A 22,361-nucleotide genomic window follows, 5' to 3' on the forward strand; every position below is an offset into this window, starting at 1 on the left:
AAAGTAAAGACAGCCTCCCAGACAAAAACACTGTATCAAATTTTTAATTTGCTGCTTCATTCTTTTCTCCACAACCATCTGGTAACATCTGGGAATTGTCTTGCAATCCCCATGGAGTTCCAGACACAAGGCTGAGAATGGCTTTCACCTGTCATTAAAGAGTCCAAGAGTTACAGCCAAGTACTTTCCATGACTGTCAGTTTCAGTATTACCAGCCAACAGCTGAAATTCACGGGTCACGGCGGGCTACACCAATCAGAGACATCACTGTGTTAATGTAGCATTATGGGTACTGTAGAACTGTTGCCCAAAATATTAAATAAACAATGTTTTTTTTTATAATAGAGTGAATAATGGTGCTTCAAAATTCATCTAATTGCTGTATCAGGCTGTGCAATCACATAATTGCATAAAAAGCTATTATTTTTTGTATATAGTCAAAACTTTAAGGGTTAAAGAGGGGGTATTATACTTTTCCGATTTTTAAAACATAAATATAAAGTCACAATGTTGGGTGTCCATACTCCACGTATGCAAATTTTCAAACCACAAGATAAATTTATGCGGCAGTAATCTTGGAATTAATGTATAAGCTGATGAAAACGGTCAACTGAAAATCTGAGACTCTCCCGAGATGAGATTTCGATGGAGCAAACTGATGAGGTCATCGCAATCGGATCTCCTGACTGGTTCGTGGTTCGTCTGTGCTGCGAGCAAAGCGGAACAGATCGCCCCCACAAGGCCTTTTAGCCATTTAGCAACACAATAATTAAACACTTACCAAACAGATACGTCCTGCTCTATCCTTCGCTGCTGCTGGTTTTCTTCCCCCCCTCTCTCCAAACTATCAGGATCAGACTCTGGGTCAAACACGTAAGGACGTATATCAAAATTCGCCATATTTTGCTCAGTTGGACCGGTTCATACAAAGTTTTCAACTAATAGCATAACAACATTAGCCACATTGGAGGGGGTGGGTACAAAACATTGAGTCCTGCCGTCGTCAGCAGCGAAAACGAAGCGTTTCAGACGGAGGTTAAAATAAGGGTTTTTCAGGACGCCAGTGTGAGAAACATGAGGACTTTTTTGAGCTGTAAACCATGTAATGCTACTACGTGGGTTTCAGAGAGATGGTGTAAAGCCTTGAAAAAAGGCATAATACCCCCACTTTAACAAAATGCTTGCGGAAAGGGTTTACTTTTATAACAGTGACTCTATTGCACTTTGTAGAGGTACCTTCATCTAAATTTTTTTTCCAACAACATGAAATCATTTTGAAAGCAGTACTGTAAAAACTTTTTTGTTACTCAACATCTGTATGTTTTGAGTTGAGAAATACACATTTAAAAACTATTTTTCACTGCATTTTCCTTGATAACCAAACAAGTAGACTCACAATACCATTTATGGATTATATCTTAATCCCAGATCAAAAACGCACATCCATACCAAACTGGGTAGTACTTGTGGATTATAAATAAACGTGTCTTTTACATAGTTATATATCATTGTTTCACTCTTAAAAGCATCTTCTGTTGAAAAAAAAAACTGTTGAAATTACTACAAATGGCTGAATGCACTAGTATTGTAAGTTAAGGCGGGCTCATCCAATCAGAGATATCGCTGTGACACTCTATTGTAGGTAATGTAGTGCTGGTGCCCAAGACCACTTATAAACCAAGGTTTACCAGTGGGGATAATATTCAAACTTGTGTCTCACTCAGGTAGCTTGTGATAAGTCTACCTTGAATGGTTATGACATTATGGCTAATAAAAAAAAATCTGCAGCATGAAGTGAATGATGTTTAGGCTGACATGGGACAGTAGGAAGGGAGTGGGTGTGTCTCATCTAAACCCCCTCTCCCCCAGACCTTTCTATGAAGTTCAAAAGGTATTTTTTTCATTCCAGGGTAGGTGCACTTCAGCTGAAACGCTGGGATTTAGGTGGACATTACAAATGAACTTCTCATACTGCTGAATTTAGTGTTGTGCTGCTGGTTGTTATTGCTGTTCTACTATCATAGAATTGGATCAGCAAGATTCGGGCGATCATCAACAAGTCTCATCCACATGCAAATCAGCTGTTGTAGGAGCTAAACACTGGGTGCTGATATTTGGAGTCTTTATAAAACGTACTGCTGATGAGCTTTGCCAAAAGATCAGACACATAGAAACCCCAAAGGACTGGACATACAGCTGTGTGAAGTCAAAGAAGAGAGGTGCATTTGTCTGTGTGTAAAATAGAACAGCAAGGCACAATTCATGCTTTATTTTACAATATACAGGGCTTGCTTCTAAGTGCTGAACTGGTTGTGATGACTTTAAAATGTATGATGTACTTGCAGAAAGTGAAATGTGCACCTTTCTAGTTCATGAAATGACCATTTTCCAAATTCAAACAAGTGGAGGTCAAAGGCAGTGTAAGATCTGGTTGTGTGTTCTTTGAGTTCTGTACCTGTTGTTTGAGTCTCTTCATTTCTGCAGTTATGGGGTCAATGTTGACAATTGGTTTGTTTTTTATCTTTCGAGCCCTGTCAGCATACCGCAGCGTGTTGATGGTTTCTTCCATGTTGGAGTCTGCCGGACTGATGCATGCAATCATGAGAGTGTGGCTATTTCCTCCCAAAGAATCTGATGATTCAAGCAAAACAAAACATAAAAAACACTATGGGACATTATTCTGCAGTCATTTATGGCGTTCCTGCTACTGCCCTAAACATCTGTTTTCATCCACAACCCCATTTCCTAAAAAGTTGGGCGTTGTGCAAAATGTAAATAAAACAGAATGATAACCCATGTTTTATCCACAGAAGAACATGAACAACATGTCAGATGTTGAAACTGAAATAATTTATCATTTCATGAAAAATATTTTAAATTTGATGGCAACATATCTCAAAAAAGCAGGGACATGGCCATGTTTACTATTGTATAGCATCCACTCTTCTTTTAACAGCCTGTAAATGTCTGAGAAGTGAGGAGGCCATTTGTTTGAGTTTTGGGAGGGGAATGTTGTTCCATTCTTTTTTGATGTAGGATTCTACCTGCTCAACAGTCTTGGGTCTTCTTTGTCAGATTTTTCCTTTTATGATGCTCCAAATGTTTTCTGTTAGTGAAAGGTCTGGACTGCTGGCAGGCCAGTTTAGCACCCAGACTCTTCTACTGCAAAGCTATGCTGTTGTGATGGATGTGGTATGTGGTTTAACATTGTCTTGCTGAAATATGCAAGGCTTTCTCAGAAAAAGACGTAGTCTAGATGGGCGCATATGTTGCTCTAAAGCCTCTATATACTTTGATAGTGCCTTTCCAAATGTGTAAGCTGCCCATACCATAGGCATGAATGAAACCCATACCATCAGAGATGTAGACTTTTGAACTGTGCACTGATAACAAGCTGGATGGTCCTTCTCTTTAGTCCAATGGACAGAGCGACTAAGACTTCCAAAAAGAATTTCAAATTTTGAATAATCTGACCACAGAACAGTTTCCATTTTAGAGAGAGAGAGAGAGAGAGAGAGAGAGAGAGAGGGGTTCATAGCGGAGAATTATCGCTCACAGCATATAATCTGGAGCCTGATCAGAATTCCAAGCACTTCTGATGAATGAAACCTGGACTTTTTAACTCATATGAGCCCCTGCAGCTGCTCTTCTGCGTGTCAATATAGCCTACTATCTGAATCCCCATGAAATTCTTTTATGCGCTATGAACTGAGCCTTTTCTCTGCGTTCGGATGCCTCTCAGTGCTGCACCAAACAAGCTCTCATGTCACAGGACAGCCCGTGTCCAGAGCAGGATTAAATGTTCAGTTAAAAGATTTTTAAACGGTGACGAGAGCAATTTTAACCATCTGATGAGAGCTGGGGGTGAATGCGCCTCAGGATTAATAAACGATGTTTGTGCCCCTTCATTTGCATCCGTGCCGTGCCTAGGCCCACCTCGTCCTTCCGTGCCAGGGCCACGAAGCGTGCAGCGCCGAAGCACGGAACGGTTGCACTCACACTGGCCAAACTTACCAGATTTTAGGCTGAAACGGGCCCAGACACGGTACAGATGGCCTAGTGTGAGTGCACCCTTAGCCTGACTCCTTGTGCAGGAATTTCTCCAGATTCTCTGAATCATTCGATATTATGGACTGTAGATGGCTGGATATTCAGCCATCAGTTTTATTTTGAGGGACATTTGCTAGAAATGGTTCCACAATTTTAAGACATTTTTTTGCAGATTGGTGATCCTCTGCCCATCATTACTTCTGAGGGACTCTGCCTCTCTAAAGTCGTCTTTTTACACCCAGTCATCTTACTGGCCTTTTTGCTAATTAACTTAAATAGTTGCAAAATGCTTCTCCTGCAGTCTTTCATCAGTACCATTACTTTTCCAGCCTTATGCTGCACGTCCCCATTTTTTGAGATTCCATCATATTCAAAATAAGCTAATATTTCTCCTAAAATGGTAAAATGTCTCAGTTTCAACATCTGATATGTTGTTTGTGTTCCACTGTGAATCAATTGTGGGTTTAAAAGATTTGCAAATAATTGAATTTTGTTTTAATTTTACATTTTCAGTGCCCCAACTTTTTTGGAATTGTACCTTAAGCAATAACACTAGCATTTCCCCCTAAAGATTAAAAAGTAACCTGCCTGCTCAGCATGCAACAATTTTACACATCAGATCATAATGGAAACTGAGCATATGCTAAATCAAAGCCTGAGTTGCAGGATGCCCACTCTGTGCTTTCCACACTCTATTTACTCATGTTTGAAAGCTTGAATAGTGTCTGAAGCTGCTCTTGTGATCAAAATGTAACTCGTGAACATCTAAATCAAAGCTTACCTTGTAGCAGGCGAGTAAGCTTGGAGTCTCGATAAGGAACAAAGGTGTTTTTCTTGCTTTCATCCCCTAAGGCACTAATCACATTACCCAAACACAAAAGGCCTCGATTGATGCTGATGCCTGGACAGGAAAATGAATATAACCAAAACAGAAATGTTATCAAACACAACTTTATATTATAAAGAAGACAACACAGAGATGTTCCAGCGGGTCATACAACACAAAGAGAATCACACATTTAAGGCTAGCAGTTTTGATCCAAGTAAATCTGAAGAAAAATTATTTTTTGTTTACCTTCCTTCAAACGATCTCCTTCTGCTTTGGTTTTCTTCTGCCTCTCTGAACCCGCCAGATCCACAAGGTGAAATTTAGAGACAATGGAGTCGATTCTGGAACACAACATTACAGAAATGTTAAACCTGTTGAAGAGGAGTTTTCAAGATGATCCTGTGGGTGGGACAGCACATTAACACTAAGCTTATGAGAAAACCAACGTACTTGTCCTTCCCTCTGCGTTGCTCCAGTGTGATGGTGAAGATTGCATGGGAGCGAGAGGAAGCTGCATTCATGGCTGTAGATCCAACAGTACGAGCAGAATTTCCAAGTTCAAGACAACCGACCATCTCATGGGCGGAGAACACCCGTCTCTCTGTTAAACCCACAATCTGGAAACAGGATGTCAAATAAAGAAATAAACTTTATAATATGCAAAATGAAGTTATTTAAAAGACCTTGGGTGAAGATTAACATTATGTAGGGCCCTATGATTTCTGCGGAAATGGAATTGCAGAATTAGACAATAAAAATGGAATTTACAATTTAACGTGGAAATTGAATGGATTTGACTGAAATGCTGTGTTTTTTAGAAAGAGGAACATATATCCGGGAATATGTCCCCAGGGGAACACTACAGCGGGGTACAACTTGTCCCTCACTTCACGAACACTCACCCCGCCCCCTCCTAAACAACAACAGCATGTTAAAGCAGCAGCATAAAACACCGGCAAACATCACATAGCCCAACACGGGAAACTACAAAGCAACATAATGTTGCACTTACAAGAAAACTCATCCGTGCTTCGAGTTATTTTACCTCCCCACACCTGAGAGTCACAGAGAGAAAGAGGCGTGTCTCTGCCTGTGCGGGGCATGCCGCTCACCCCTCATAGGCTTCAAAAACCAAGTCCGACGGATGCAAGATTTTATGAAGTCCCGCAGTCTAAATGATGTTAAATTCGAGTAACAATTAGCTTAATAATTCCTCCCGTACATACTGTAGTTCCCTTTGGTTGCTTAACGAGCAAATACGTAGCCGTCAGATATGAGGCAGACAGACAGACAGCAATGTATGGAGAGAGATGAGGAGAGAACCATTACAGTCAGTACAGTTACAGGAGTAAAACACAATGCAGCATCAAACTGCATGGACTGTTATAATATTGAGAGTAAAGAAAAGTTTAGGTAACAGTTTTTACTTTTAACCATTTAACTTTAATGTGACCTTCTTATTAAGTTACTATAAGTGTCTGTTTGAGAGAACAGAAAGATTTATTCATTTCCATTATAAACATCAGTTAGGATGTGATTATACATGTGAATGTGTCTTGAAATGTTGCAAATATCTGACAGTTACGCTGGTTACAATTATTTTATATCAGGGTTATCCAAACAATGGTTCCTGGGCCAACTGTGGCCCTTTTTCAATACATTTAAGGTTATTATGCCCATTCTTGTAAACATGTCACTGACCTTGATGCCATCTTTAGGGTCTTCCCGAATGCTGATGGTGGGTTTATCTTTAGATACACACAGCAGGTCCAGTATATCTTCATTGTAGATCTGCAATGAAAACAGAGGAGCTCAAATAAATAGCTTTAAAGGGCCAGTTCACTTTTAAGCTTTGGCATGAGGAACACAAAAATATTTCTGCATGATCTAAACTGTGTACAGGGCATGTCCACTTACCTCTAGGTAAGACACCGCCAGGTGGAATTCACAGTCCGTCCTCTTCTCACGCTCCTCAAAGATCCTTTTGATAACTCTCGGGATTACTCCAACCGAGGGATCGTTTTCTTGAGCTGATGTGTAGGTACCTCCCATGGAGAAAGTCTTCCCTGATCCTGTTTGTCCATATGCAAGAACAGTGGCATGGTAGCCTAAAAAACAGTTTAACAAGGACAGAAAATTGAACATGAATAAATGTGGTTCAATCATGTGAAGTCTTGATTAATTTGATCAGTTCTTCACAAAGTCTTCCGTGATTTCTCCACTCAAAGCTACAACATTTCTGATTTCGCTAAATACTCACTGTGAGAAAAGCTATGAACACAGAAAGACACATTTTCTCACTAAACTGATCAACAGTCATGTTAAAAGCTAAAGCTACCTTTGAAAAGTCCATTCAATAAGGAGGACACAGCTGTAGAGTAGACTTCCTCTTGTTCCGCGGTGGGATCAAACACATAATCATAGGTGAAGGCTTTCTCTGTGCCAACAATCACCTGGAAAACAAAGAAATTACTGAAATTATTTTCAAAAACTGAATAACACAGTTGGAGTTGTAAGATTTAAAACAATATCTTGCACACACAATGGTACAAAATTAAGTAAACTTAAAAAGAAATAATATTGTTCCTATTGTTAAGCACAGACCTGTGGCTCCCCAGGCACAAATGTAAGACAGCACTGACATCCCTCACTGATTTCTTTTGGTACCAACGGGCGACAACGCAAGGCAACCCTCACAGGGATCACCTTATCATCCTCATTTGTCATGTTGCAAGAGTCCAGTAAATACCTGTGGGTAAAAGAAACAGAAGAGATTAATATTCAATTTTTTTTCTATTTAAGTGGAGATAATATTATTAAGACAGATGTTCAGATAGCTAAATTGTCTTCAATTTGATGATACATAGCTGGGAACATAATACCTTGTAAATGAATTAAAATTAATAGAAATGTGGACAATTTCAGGTCGCAGATGGCTGAATGGTTAGGACACGACCCTTGTACGTAGGCAGTCTGGGTTCAAGTCTGGCCTGTGGCTCTTTCACTGTATGTCATTCCCCTCTCTCTTCTCTGTTTCGGGCTCTGTCTACTGTCCTATTCCTCTAAAAAAGGTATAAAACCCCAAAATAAGTCGTAAAAACTTGCTAAGAAACAAACACATCTCTACTTTGCTGATACAAATATTAATTTCTGTTTAGGCACTCTGGGCTAAAAAGAAAAATATTGCTCTAAGCTCCTATTTTAGGATTTGAGTTATTATTGACATTGAAAGGTATAGATCATGTAACTAAAATATTATGCATGTACGATATTGGATTTTTGTCAGTGTCTGATATGTCAATATTCAAAGATTTATTTTAGCCAATACCATTATTGATATCAATATTCAAACATGCATTAAAGACCTAAAACTTCAATCTTCATGAAACACTTTAAAACTTAAAGAACAGAAAGAAGAAATGAGCTGTTGGTCCTGCTTAAAACTCCCCAAACCTATCTGTACATATGGTTAAAATTTACAGCTGATATTGGCCAATATTCACAGCCAAAACATGGACAGTAAATACGGGCAGGAATTTTCATATCTGCAACTTTTTAATCAAATACCTGTCAGTACTGATATTGCCAATAACATCATACATCCCTGGCAGATATAGCCTGATAAACTGCCAAAAAATGCATTCACACTTTCCTTTAAGTCACTTCAAGGTTTGAAAACTGTTCATATTTTAGAGTTTGGTAAAGATGTTTTGACAAAAAAAAAATGTCAGAGTCCTATAATTTGTATCCAACAGTTACTATACTAGGTGCATGCAAACCAAGGCAGGCATGCTATTCTTTCTGCATAAAGGAAGTACTTTGATATGTAAAGATACTAAAATCTAGAGGCTGTTTTGCATAGATACTATGGTTTACAGCTAAACAATTTAGGAAAATAATGTAACTGCCCCCCCCCCCACACACACACAACATTTCAATTGTATTTTTCAAGTTCCTTATCTTATATATTTTTTCTCCAAACACAAGCAATAAATCTTTCAACATAACCAACACAATATTAGATGGATTTAGCAAGGGCTGAACAATTTGGAAAAATATCTAATAGTGATTATTTCTACTTATATTGCAAATTCATTACCAATCGCTGTATTGAAGGGAGTGGTTATTTTTTTTATGTATTTCCATTGAGAAAAACAAACTATGTAACTATTCTAAAAAAATTGACTCTAAAAGGATTGCGTGATGTGTAGATCATAACACATCTGCAGCAAAAAAATATATAACACTGGTATTTTGACACACATTTCAGGTTTAAGAAATATCGCACCTTCTGTGATTTGAAAATGCCATTTAATCAAATGTTCAGTTAATTGCCCAGCCCTTATATAGTGTGCCTTCAGATTTTGGCTTGATCTTAGGAGTGCCTTGAGCAAGAAAGACTGAAAACAACAGGTTTAGTGTATCTATCTCTAGCAGATTATTCAATAGACAGGTATGCATGAATGCTGGATGACATCCCTTTACCGCCCTATAAGGAAACTATTTTCTGTGCAGCATGTAGATAACATGGACAAGGAAAGCATGTTATCATATGTCAACACAAAAGGAATGAACAAACAACCTTTTTTCTCCATCGCTGTTTGTGAACCATGTGAATGGACTTATTACCACATCCACAATGACTATAGCACTGAAATGAAGCAAAAAAGACAACCTGTACTCACAACCTACACTCACAACCTACATTCTGAAAATATGTAATTATATTGGATATTTCATCTTAACTCAAATGTATGATGCTTATGTATCTCCAATGTTGAATTATGCTGCAGATAAGGAGTTTAAAAGACAAACATGTGGCTACTTTGCATAACAGAGCTATATGATGTTTCCCTGAGGTTCAGAGTTTTGCTCCAAACCCAGCTAGTCAGGGCAACATGGTTGGGTACCAGGTTCTACTCAACAAAAATGTGGAATGATCCGGTTGTGGAATCGACTAGTCAAGATGCAAGAGGACAGAATGAACAAAAGAGTATTTTTATGGAGTCAAATCAAAGATTTCTCCATGGGCTCAAAAGCTTTACTTGATTTTTGAGGAGGTGGACATCTCATGTATCTACAGGAATATCTTCTTTTGTAATGCTGACCCACTGAAAGAGAAGCTCTTCATTAGGTTTGAAGTGCTGAAATGTTTTGTCCAAATCAGAACTAAGGATACATGTGCTGATTACATAGGATTTTACACCTGTATAATATGTTACATCCCGTTATTCTGGAAGTCAAATACTTATTTGCACTCTCTTTTGCCCAGTACTAAATTTGATGACTGAAGAGTTATGATGAGTAAAAACTGGTTGTTAATTTTGTCTCAAAAAACAGGAAAAGATCTTTAGTTTGTCTCCATTCTCCCTTTCTGGACTATGACAGTTAAAGAACTACTGTGCACTCTGATCCTAGTTTGTTTGAACTCTTGGTGTCCTGTAAGCCCAGGAGGGCTGGGCATATGACACAAAAAACATTAAGAAAACTTCCATTTTCTCGGGTCAAGATCCCAAAATGTCTCTAACTTTCTTACTCGAATAACTTAAGTCAGAGTCACAATGCCCCCCCCCCGTCTCGGTCATGAATGAGTTCCCATGGTGATCGCCTGGTTCCTTTATCCATTCTGCCTCAGTGGAGCAGCTCCATGGTTTGTTTGAGGATGACATCATCTACAGTTCAATTTCCGCTCAGACTGATAGCAATCAAACTCCGAAATACGTTCAGGCTCCTTATTACAGAATCTAATTTGATCGTGTATTATTCCCTGATAGTGGCGTTACACCACTTGAATCGCAACCTGTAGGATGCGTCAAACCAGTAAAGGAAGACATGATGTACCGGTTTGTTTAAACGAAGGCTAAATAATCAATTTATTTAACGAAACCCTTTCAAACAACCAACGTTTCATCATGCTGACAGATTAGTGTGGCTCCGGTTTAACGTCGCAATCAAGTAACTAGCTGCTGTTAGCAAAACACTTGCATGTACGTACCTTTTTCCAAGTTTCCTTCGACGTCCCCGCTAAAGTTTCAGGATAACTGCATTCAGCGGTGTTGCTTTATGACTGGCAACGCTAATTCCGAGCGGTAATGATGAACCACCTACTGTAAAAGATCACTTTTTGAGGGTTAACTTGGTAAACGTTTGTCCCTTTCCAAACACTGAGTGTTAACGCTGCCCGCCAGTTTCAAACATGGAGCTCCGCCTCGCCCTTTTTCTTCTACGTGGAGATTTAAGCCAGAGTCAAAGCAGCTCGGCGGCGCTACTGACCCCTAGTGGAATAAAGAAGTAACAACATCTGCGTCATACACCTCCGCCAAGGAGGCTATGTGATCGGCAGGGTTTGTTAGTTAGTAAGCAACATAACTCAAAAAGTCAGGGACGGATTTTCATGAAATTTTCAGGAAATGTCAGAAATAGTATAAGGAAGAACTGATTAGATTTTGCGACTGACCCAGATCACCGTCTGGATCCAGGATTTTTTTAAAGGATTCTTTACTATTGGGAAATAGGGCTAATGGTGGAAGTCTGAGCTCTCGGAGTGCTTTTCTAGTTTATGCTGTGTTTCATCTTTTTCACATTTTAACATTAAACAAAGGAAAAAAAAATCAGTTCCCATTTCTTTGTTCTTACTTTCACAACATTGTCACTATTTCCAAACTTTTCTCATCACGGAGCTATTAAAATATTGAAAATTTCTCCAATATTTATTTTCTCTATTTCTATAGAAAAATTTCTATTCCATTTAATTTTTTTTTCTATTTCAGAAAGAATTTTTCACTTATCAGGAGTTTTTAAAATTGTATTTAGTGTTGTCACTGAAAACTCATTCTGATTAACCACAAGTTTGTTAATTAATTAAAAACATTTACTCATAAAGCTGTAATATGAGAACGATCTCATCACAGGAAGATTTAATGATATCATAAATTAAACAAATCTGAAATCATGTCATTCTAGAGCTTTTTACAAGGCTTTGAACCAGCAGCACCTTAATTCAACAGAAAACACTGCACTTTTACAAGTGATAGGGACTCCAGCTCTTTTTAGTGATCTGGATCATATGGCTCATCGCAACAAGAAGAGCTTTGTAATGAATGTGACAGACAGAATGTCTGTCCAATTACATTATGAGAAATTTTCCAAAAGTCCTGCCTTATCCAAACGCTTTGTATTATCAGATGAATGTGGGATATATCCATGCAATGGATATATGAAACAGTCTGTCTGGTGTGTCAGGTTACAGATCGCCCAATTATTATTCAATCTCAGATTGCATTGACATTTGGAATGGGAGAAACAAAGTCAGTATTAATCATCATTCATTTTTTGGCTGACCGCTGAGGTCAGCCCTACAGACGCTTCTGTCTGTGTCTGAGTAAGTAGCTAAGTAACTGACTGAGTGAGTGACACTAATCTAAAAGCCATAGAATACAGAGTTGTTTTTGCTTGGACTGAATGCTATTGCTAATGGCTGCCTCCACTGTGTTAACTAGAGCCATATAAACAGAGTTGCGCTATGGGCGGGGTTGACTTGTGTTGAAAGCCCTCTAATGGCTGCCTCCACTGCTGTTAATACTTAAATATAGCTTTAGCATGGCCTCTGTTTCACCAGAACTGGGCCACATTTCTGTATGACAGAATAAAACAACCCTATAAGCTTTTCATGTTTGTTTCATGGTTTTTCACTCTTCTGCTGACCTGCTTTGGCATGACTATGTGATAAAGGGGGAAAGGGTTACTTGTGTAAATGCTTGTATAATCTGCTAGTGGACCAGTTAGCTTAGCCATGCCCAGACCAGCTCTTTTGCCAGAAATGCCCAGCATTTCATCACTAGCGCTGAGACCAACAGGAAAGCTTTCTGCAACAGAAAATGATGTTGTCGCTCTTCTGCCACCCCGCTTTGCCCCATGATTATGTGATAGTTACAGGGAAAGGGTTATTTGTGGTATACAGCCAATAGCAAAGAATACAGAGAGCATATTTACCCCTCCCTGAGTCGATGTGTGTGTCTGTGTTTAACCAATCGGGGGGGAGGGGGGCTCATTACACACAGAAGGAGACAGACAAAGAGAGGGCAACATAAACTACTAACAATCATGACAACATCACTCTGCCAGAACACACATTTCAGTCAGGCATTTCAACAGCCATCCCAGATAGCTGTGGTCAGCCATACACTAGGTTTTAACCTAGTATTATTTAAATGGAAATTTCCTTTCTTCTGATTAACTGATCTGTTGAAAGAAATCTAATTTTTATGGTCCAGCCTGTAAATTAGAGAGCATTAAATGTAGGTGCCAATGCTGAGTATGAGCTCAGGTCCCATGGCAATGTCAGAATAACAGCTTTACTGGCCAAGCATGCTTACACAATGAGGACGTTGACTCCGGTTAGCTTTTCTCTAAATGTCCACAAATTAAACATTTAAGGAAAAAAAAAAACTGAAAAGGTTTTGAAAAAATAATACAATTTCAAAATGTAAACATTTTTGAATGTATTACTTCTAATATATATAAGTCTGTGGGCATTGATACTATGGGTTCAATATGTGCAAGGGGGCAAAAATGCTGACAGACATGATCAGTAGCATAAAATATACAAGGATGAGGGCAGATTTACCTGTGGTTGTAAAGATAATCTAAGATAGTTGATAAGTTGATAAGTACGATGTGGTTATGAAGTGAGGCAGAGAGCCTTCTTACATCATTTGAATTACAGTGAATAGATTCATTTCTAGCAGCAGCTGAGTACAGTAAATGGATTACTTGGTAATGAGTGCACTAAGTAGATTTATTGATGCAGACATGCACATGAGGTGAGGCAGTTAACCCCAGTGATTTAAGTAACAGCTAATGGATCAATGAGTGCAAATATGCATGAAGTCAGGCACTTTACCACAGAGAGCCTTCTTACAGCGTTAAATTTATGGTAAATAGATTAATTACTTGCAGCATATGAGAAGGGTAAATAGATTAAATTAGTTATGCATACAGTAAGCAAATTAATTTGTGCAAATATACATGAGGTGAGACATTTAACTGCAGTGATTTAAGTTCAAATTATTAGATAAGCGAGTGCAAATATGTTTACATAAGCTGAGGCTTTTACCACATAGAGCACATGAACATAACGTTCCCCCACATCTTCAGGTTCCAGTGCACGTGTTGTCGACACCAGCACAAACAGGCCTGACGTTGAAGGGCAGTCATGGCAGGCCTCCTGGTGTATGGGACCAGAGCTTGGCTGCATGCTGTCTGTTTCGGATTGTCCTGGCAGAGAGCCATCAGCCATAGCATCCTGCAAACCTTGACTGCAAATCTGTAGAAGACAGCCTACAGTACTTAAGTGCTGACTGGGTGAGGAAACAGTCTTCTTGGGGTGTCGACTTCTTGGGACTCCCACTTCGCGGCCTGTCTCTGACATCCCCCATTATATGGAGTGTAGCCTTCAGTTTGGAGATGGTACTAGGGCTCACTCCAAACAATGCCGTAACTTGGTTTGGCGAAACACCAGCTTGAAGTTGCCCCATCGCACAGGCCCTATCCAGATCAGTCAAACCTGGCGTGCCAATTCATGGAGCAGACACCTACTGACCACTGTAGCAGGGCCCATGCTCACATGTGCCACCAATCAGGTGCCAATCAGGCACCTGATTCACAGCACCTGGGGGTACCAGAAGCTCAAAACAAGAGTCAATAGCAACAACAACATAAGCTGTTTGGCATTGGCAGAGAAGATCTGGCACATTTTTCATGGGCACAACCCACATCAGCTCTGTTGCTCATCCCACATGTTCCTTACAAATGTGACACCATTTAAAAGGGAAATAAACAGGCTTTCCAATGGTATAAGATTTATTGCCAAGAAGCATTGTTACATCAAAGAAATAATGTACCAAACACAAATTTTCTTACTTTTGTGCTAAGTTTAGTGTTGTGGCTTCATGTGATTCATGAAAAGTAAATGTTAGTTATCAAATAAGCAATTTGTTAATGCTTTTATTGCAAAAAATAGGATCAGTGTGTTTGCCATGCTACTGTATTAATGACTTGAAATACTAATCAAGGTAGTCTGCAAAAATGGTCACGATTTTGATGCCAGAGCAAAAGCAGAAGGTGAGTCACAGTTACTTGAAAGTCCATCTATAATTACAGAAAATAAAGGCAATTAGAGAATGCACGTCAATAGCTTGATGATGAATATGACCAAAAACTGTGTCAGGCAGAATGGGAATAAGCAGCACAATCACGCTGCATGCCCAGGCAATCATGCGTCTCTAATACTCATGCCAAGTAAAGAACTGAAGAGTTTGGGAGAGGTTTCTTTTTTTCTTTTTAAGATGAGTGCAAACAGAGGAGGAAGACACGACAGACGGGAGGCTGACTGTGTGACATGACATCCCTCTTGATGAGATGAGTTTTCAGCTTTCAGAGGAAAAACAGGGAGTGACTCCTCTGTTCTGGCTGGAGGAGAAAGGTCATTACACTGAGAGGCAGAGGAGGGAAACAGCTGAGTCCAGATAAAATGATGTCAAGGTTTCTGCAGGGAGGAGAGAGATATAAGCAGAGGAAATATTTAGTGCCAGGAGTCAGAGTCTGGGCTGCATTTATGTGCTGTTGTGATAAGCTGCATTAGTATTTCCATCAATTTCCAAAATGATGTCTCTAAGTGTCACAAAAATGGTTCTTCTCCATTCAGATTCTTTCCAACCATTACATCAGAGGGTTAGATAAAATATATGCAAACAGTCTCATCACAGTGTTTATATTTTATCCATGATTTTTATTCGCCAGTAGAAACAGAAACAACATTATTGGAATCTATCCTCTCCAACACAGATGTTTTGATCATCTACTCAGTGTTCTTGACCCCTTACAATGAAGTCACATTTCTGCTGTTTGAATTGTCATGGAGCAGGTTTGCAGAACATCCCTGCATCATATTGAACAGCTCTAATAAAAGCTGTCAGATTTTTCCTTTGAGATTTTTAACCATGTTGGGCAGACATACACTTGGCAGAGAAGCTCAAATGAAACCATTTAATCACCTATGAAAAATATAACTTTGAAAAAATAAATATCATAGCATAGTTGTCATACGTAAAAATTTCAGAATACCAAACAAATTTAATATTAGACAAAGATAACTTCAGTGAATACACAATATAGTTTTTAAATCACGATTTAATTTATTTAGGCAAAAAACATCCAAACCTATCTGGCCCTATGTGAAAAGTAATTGCCCCCTAAACCCAGTAACAGGTTGTTGGCAGCAACAAATATAAGCAAGATTTTGCAATTACTGGCAATTAGTCTTCACTGTGGAGAAGTTTTGGCCCACTCTTCTTTGCAGAATTGCTGTAATTCACATTGGAGGGGTTCAGGCATTGATGGCCTCTTTAAGTGCAGACTTTGACTCGGCCACTCCAACACTTTAATTTTGATTTTTTTAAAAAGCCATTCAGAGGTGGACTTGCTGGTGTGTTTCAGATCATTGTCCTGCTGTATAACCCAAGTGTGCTTGAGCTTAAGGTAATGAACTGATGGCCGGACATCCTCCTTCAGGACTTTCTGGTAAGTTTGGCAAGTTGTGCAGGTACTGAAGCAACAAAACAACCCCAGACCATCACACTGCCACCACCATGTTTGACTGTTGGCATGATGTTCTTTTATGAAATTCCAAATGTAACGGGACGTACACCTTTCAGAAAGTTCAACTTTTGCCCTGTCGCGCCACAGGATATTTTCCCAAATGTCTAGGAGGTATGAGATGTCTTTTGTCAAATGTGAGATGAGCCTTTGTGTTCATTCTGGTCAGTAGTGGTTTTGGCCTTGGAACTCTCCCATGGATGCCATTTTTGCCCAGTGTCTTTCTTATGGTTGAATCATGAACAATGATCTAAACTGAGGCCAGTGAGGCCTGCAAGTCTTGAGATGTTCTGGGTTCTGCTGGATGAGTCATCGTTGCACTCTTGGAGTAGTTTTGGTAGGCTGGCCCCTCCTGGGAAGGTTCACCACTGGTCCAAGTTTTCTCCATTTGTTGGCAGTGGCTCTCACAGTGGTTTTCTGGAGTCTCAAATGGTTTTGTAACCCTTTCAGACTAGATGTCATTGACTTTGTCTCTCATCTGTTCTTGAATTTCTTTAGGGGGCGGCATGATGTGTTTCTTTAGGAGATCTTGTAGCCTACTTCACTTTGTCAGACAGGTTCTGTCTAAGGGATTCAGGTCTGGTTGCAATCAGGCCTGGGTGTGCCTTTTGAAACTGAGCTCATCTTTTAATCACAGTTAGTTCATGATTTAACAAGGTGATTTCAGACAACAATCTAAGTTAATCTATGATTATAAAGCTCCATGGTTAAAAAATGTTATTGTCTCTTCTGCCTCGGCTCTGACTTGTAAATCAAAATTATCAGCCCTGTGGCAATATATTTTTTTAACAGATCAGTCACTTCTAAATAAGTTGGATTTGGGGCTTTAGAAGGCCTTTGACCTGAGTGGAGATAGTGATTTATGTAAAGCGCCTCAAAGAAATGTATAAAGTGACTGTCATTAGTAGTTTTTTTGATCCTGAAGTCCCATCGGGAGGAGGGTGAAATCAGTCAAACCCTTGTTGGCATTGTTTACCCATCATATGCCAACAAGGATGTAGAAATACCTATTTCTAACTCATATTCCAGGGAAGGTTTTGTTTCATCCAAGGCTTTCATTGGCTATTCTAAGCCTCTGCAAAGCTTCACGTAACCTTGTGTTTATTTGAATTGTATTTAGCATGGCTCAGTGTCTGTCTTCTGTCAGCTACCGTACACGTAGTCTGAGAGGAGATGTGAGTCCTGCTGCTGCGGGAAATTCCACCACAAGGCCTAATAACAACATGCCAGATTGTCTCTGCTCCCCAGAATAGATCAAACGATGAATGAATGGAACAAACCGGTCTATTCTTTCCATACATTCATAAAATGGTGATTGAGAGAGCTCTTTTAAATAGGGGGATTACAATGCCAGCCTTCGTTTTAGAAAATGTCTCACTTAAAGCTGTATTGACCTTGAATAGCAGTTTTGCTCTCACAATGTAGCTGGACTTGGAGGAAATTCAGCCAGTGTCCCTTTTTCCTGTTTTAGTTTGAGAAGATCATCAGCATGTGGTGGATTGCATTATGATGACATCATCCCTGCTTAAAATCCACTGGTTCTATGAGAGGATTTACTCAGCTGCACTGAGCCAAACGTACCAGCTTCATGCTCCACTATCCTAAATGTTTTTAAATTGTTTTTTAATTAGGTTACCCTTTAATCACTGAAAATGTATTACGTGATGAAAGATCTCAAAGCTAAAACAACAATAATGAGACTGTTGATGTGTGTATTTCTGCTGCAGAGCTTTATCATTGAAATTTCAATGAGATTAAACCGCCCACTGATGAAATGTCATAATAGCTGATGAATCTATAGACTTTACGCTGCTCCATGATACAATATAGCCATCATATCACTGTACCATGACTAAAGATGGTTTCCACATGATCCTGTTTACTTGTAAAGCCCTCGGGACTCTCTGTAATCATAAAATAAATCAATGGGATATTTAGAGCATTGGTTCTCCAATAGTCTAGCCTCGAGATTCAACACCACCCCCTTCATATGAAACACACCACCGGAAATTAGGATAAAGGCCAAAGAAATATGTTTAAGAAGAGCATTATTGCAGGAGCTCTGAGAAGACATGCATTCATTTTATTTTACTTTGTTTCCTGGAATAACATGTAACATGTTTAGTTGTTTTCTAGAGATCAAGATGAGCAGTGGAAAAGTGTTCTGTGGAGCGACAAATCACACTTCTCTGTTTTGCAGTCAGATGAGCGAGCTTGGATTGGTGGATTCCTGCCTGACTGCACTGTGCCAGGTTGGTGGAGGAGGGATAAAGGTATGGGGCTGTTTGGGCTAGGCCTCTTTTCTCCAGTGAAGCCCAATCTTAATACTTGAGCATACCAAGACATTCTGGACAATGCTATGCTTCCAACTGTGTGGCAACAATTTAGGGAAGGCCTTTTTCTAATCCAACATAACTTTGCCCCAGTGCAAAGACATGGTTTGATGAGTTTGGTGTGAAAGAGCTTGACTGGCCCACACAGACCCCTGACCTCAACCCCATCAGGCCCCTTTGGGATGAACAGGAACGGAGATTGCAAGCCAGGCCTTCTCATCCAGCATCAGTGCCTGACCTCATAAATGCTCTACAGAGTAAAAGGGCACAAATTCCCACAGAAACACTTCAAAATCTTGTGGAAAGGTTTCGACTTTTTGCCACATTATGTTCAGGCACAAATTTGCAGTCCACAGACAACAGCACAGCAGACCCACTTTTGGCTCTGGAGTCTGGACCCACATGTAAAAAACCACTAAAAGTCACTGTTTAGTCCCCAGTTTAAAGCTTTGAATTTTATTCTTAGTTAAATCACATCAAAACAACTGACAGAGAGGGAGAGTTGTGTACATATTGAGCAGCCTACACTAAATTATATATGAATATTATGCTCAGACTTTTTAGGGCTTTGCTGTCATGGTTAAGTTTCATAGCAAGAACCTTTCTATTTTACTTTCATTTATCCTCAAGATGACAGTTTTGAATATACAAAAACATGCTTTACTGTGCATAGTGTGGACCTGTTGCATCATAAAGTAGATCCTTTAACATTCCTTAAGTCTAACACTTCCAGTCGTCGTTGAAAAATGCTGTAAAAGAGAACATCTTATGCTGTCAACTTTTGGGTTGAAAATGTGAGTGATACTTATCACTCGAACCTCTGGAGGTATCCATGTATCTAAAACAGCCAGTGGGTAAAATGTACCCATTATTTTCATTAAGAGTGCTGATCAAAAGCAATTACTTACCCACAGTTAACAGCTGATAAACCAATGAAAGAGAACTGGATCACCGTTGGATGAGGATCTGTCACATCCAAACCTTCAGATCGCTCCGTCCTGAAACAAAATTTCCACCGTAAGATTCTTCTTCACCCAGTGCATTGTGCATTTCTAATGACACTTCACTGTAGTTAATCCCCCTTTATTAATTGTGGTGTCCATGTTGCAGGTTCGTCTATGACCTCTGTTTAGTCAGTGAAGCAGTAGACAGAAGACATTTCTATTGCAGTGTTTATCATTTACCTAATGGAGTGACATAAAACAGAGCAAAAAAATCATGCTATGGAGTAAATTTGACCAACATGGCATTTCTAGGTTAAAATTGCCATTTTTAAAACTTGGATTTATGCAAGCAATAAAAAACAGATGCTACACCACAAATTTAAAAAAATTTTAAAAGTTAGACCCATCCTTTTCCCCACACATCAGAGGGGATAAAGAAGAGCTTTCTGGGGCTCAGCCAAAATGGGGGCCCATTAAGGTCAGCAAAATCATGGTCCATTTTAAAGGTAATATTTCATATTTAACCTAAAAAAATCACTCTTATCAAAGCAAAAACAATTAATTTGATTTAGGCTTTGGTACAAAATAGCCTCTTCAAAATATAAACCACTTTTCTTAAAGCAGGATTACCATTTTATTGTTAACTTCATCAGTGAGGATGGGCACACTGAACTAAACCATAAGGAAATTCAGCTAAGTCATGATGTGCACAACTTTAGGATGCTAAAAAAATGTGCAAGAAACCAAATACCCTTCAGAGGAAAAGAACTGAAAATTTGTGAAAAGGCAAAAAAACATCACTTGTTAAGTTACAGTACTCTAACAGATTACTTTGTAATGCATTACCCCCAACACTGCTGATAATCTACTTGAAGGCATTTTTTTTTTTAAATCATTTATCAAATTGTGTTCAGAATTTTTTTTAGTAATTTATTGATCCTATTGATGAGATAGAGGTATCATAAAAGTATGTATCAACTAGAAAAGCACTCAGAGAACTCAGACCGCCGCCATTTGCCCTATCTCCCAATAGTGAAGAATCCTTTAAACACATTCCTGGGTCCAGACGGTGATCCGTATCAATCCCAAAATCTAATTCGCCAATTAATCCCTCCCCGGTGGGGTGGAGACATGGTGAGGCAAAGCATTAGCTTTGCTACGTGTGGAAGTCATGGCAGAGGGTGAATTTTCCTCTATTCCTCCCAGCATTGTGAGTATTCTCGCTACAATTCCATGTCTTTCTCTCTGTTATGCTCTGGCTCGTCTCCTCGCGTGCATCTTTCAAACTCTATAAACTCCAAAACTTTGGATAGGAACACACCAAAAAATGCTGCTGGGATTGAAGTTACTCATGTGTCATGAAAATCTGTCCATGACTTTTTGAGTTATGTTGCTAACACACTAACGAACAAATGAACAAACCCACGCAATCACATAACCTCCTTGGCGGAGGTAAATATGATATAACAGGCTTTAAGGAGTTAAAATGGCAAAAGAGGGCAAAGGTTGAAAAAAATGGTTAATAATGGCAAAAAAGAGTGGGCAAAAGTGAACAAGTGGCAGAAAAAAGTGGAAAAGTGGCATTAAGCGGCAAAAATGGATTAAAAGTGGCAAAATAGGGCAAATTAGGGCCAGAAAGTGGCAAATATTGGTTAAAAGGGGCAAAAAAAAGCTGCAAAAAATGTTGAGACAGGTGTTGAAAGGAGTGCGAAAATGCCAGAAAAAAAAAGTAGAGAAAACGAGTCAACCTAATCAGAAGAAAGATTGAATTATTTTTTTATAAAAAGACAAAATCATGGGTTAAACGTGGTTTGAGAGTTGGGAAAAAAGGGGCAAAAATGGGCAAATAGCTGCAAAAATATATTAGAATTGACAAAAAGCAGTAGCAAAATTAGTTGGGAAAAGTGGTGAAATGCATTAAAAAAGAGGACAGATAAATAATTGTGATATCAGACACAGTTCAACTTCAAAATGAGGAAGCTGTTAGCCAGGATGCGAGCACACCTACACTGATACCAACAATAAATCACAAAGCTACAATTCAGAAAATAAGAGGATAAAGGGAGCTTTCTTTACCTCACGTGAATAAAGACAAATATTTGAAACACGTTCTAATTAAACTGACTGACAAAGGAATGAATAGTTCTTGCATGTGAAACATTTTTTATACATCAAAAGTATTTTTTATTCCTACATTAGCCTACAGTGTAAATGTTTATGCCAAAAAGGGAATAAAAGGGAGGTTATATGCACATCATGTAGGTGCCTGCAGTTTAAAAACAGCTGTTCTGTGGCGTTGAACAAGTACGCAGGCGTTCTTCCTTCTTGCTCTGATGTGAAAACAATCTGATTGAAAACCTTTATGCATTGTGTACCTTCTTTGAGAAACAGCACTGTTTTGATCCAGCAATATTCTGTCATCTAAATAAAAAGTATAGATTTCTATGTATCACTGTCTTTATTTTTATGAAGTGAAATTGTCCTACTTTCCTCGTAAGAATAACTTTTTAATACAAAACTACTTCCTGATTCCTAGGCAGAATGTTTACA

The 22,361-nt window shown here is 39.1% G+C and overlaps 1 protein-coding gene across 2 annotated transcripts in view; it reads right to left on the reverse strand.

Moving 5' to 3' along the window:
- Positions 1-14,301, reverse strand: part of kif4 (kinesin family member 4) — a 29,388-nt gene extending 15,087 nt beyond the window's left edge. Inside the window, exons 1-9 of one of the 2 annotated variants that reach the window (XM_041802062.1) lie at positions 13,995-14,301; positions 7,484-7,628; positions 7,218-7,332; positions 6,797-6,987; positions 6,581-6,670; positions 5,330-5,496; positions 5,126-5,220; positions 4,832-4,951; positions 2,456-2,631 (exon numbers count right to left, since the gene is read on the reverse strand). In XM_041802062.1, the coding sequence (XP_041657996.1) occupies positions 2,456-2,631; positions 4,832-4,951; positions 5,126-5,220; positions 5,330-5,496; positions 6,581-6,670; positions 6,797-6,987; positions 7,218-7,332; positions 7,484-7,628; positions 13,995-14,182 (1,287 nt within the window). In that variant the 5' untranslated portion in view covers positions 14,183-14,301. Of the gene's footprint in view, positions 1-2,455; positions 2,632-4,831; positions 4,952-5,125; positions 5,221-5,329; positions 5,497-6,580; positions 6,671-6,796; positions 6,988-7,217; positions 7,333-7,483; positions 7,629-10,874; positions 11,080-13,994 lie in introns of those variants that run through there. The other variant, XM_041802063.1, reaches the window with a different exon arrangement.
- Positions 14,302-22,361: the final 8,060 nt, after the last annotated feature.

The sequence above is a fragment of the Cheilinus undulatus genome, linkage group 12, assembly GCF_018320785.1.
Source record: "Cheilinus undulatus linkage group 12, ASM1832078v1, whole genome shotgun sequence".
In the NCBI taxonomy this organism is placed as follows: domain Eukaryota; kingdom Metazoa; phylum Chordata; class Actinopteri; order Labriformes; family Labridae; genus Cheilinus; species Cheilinus undulatus.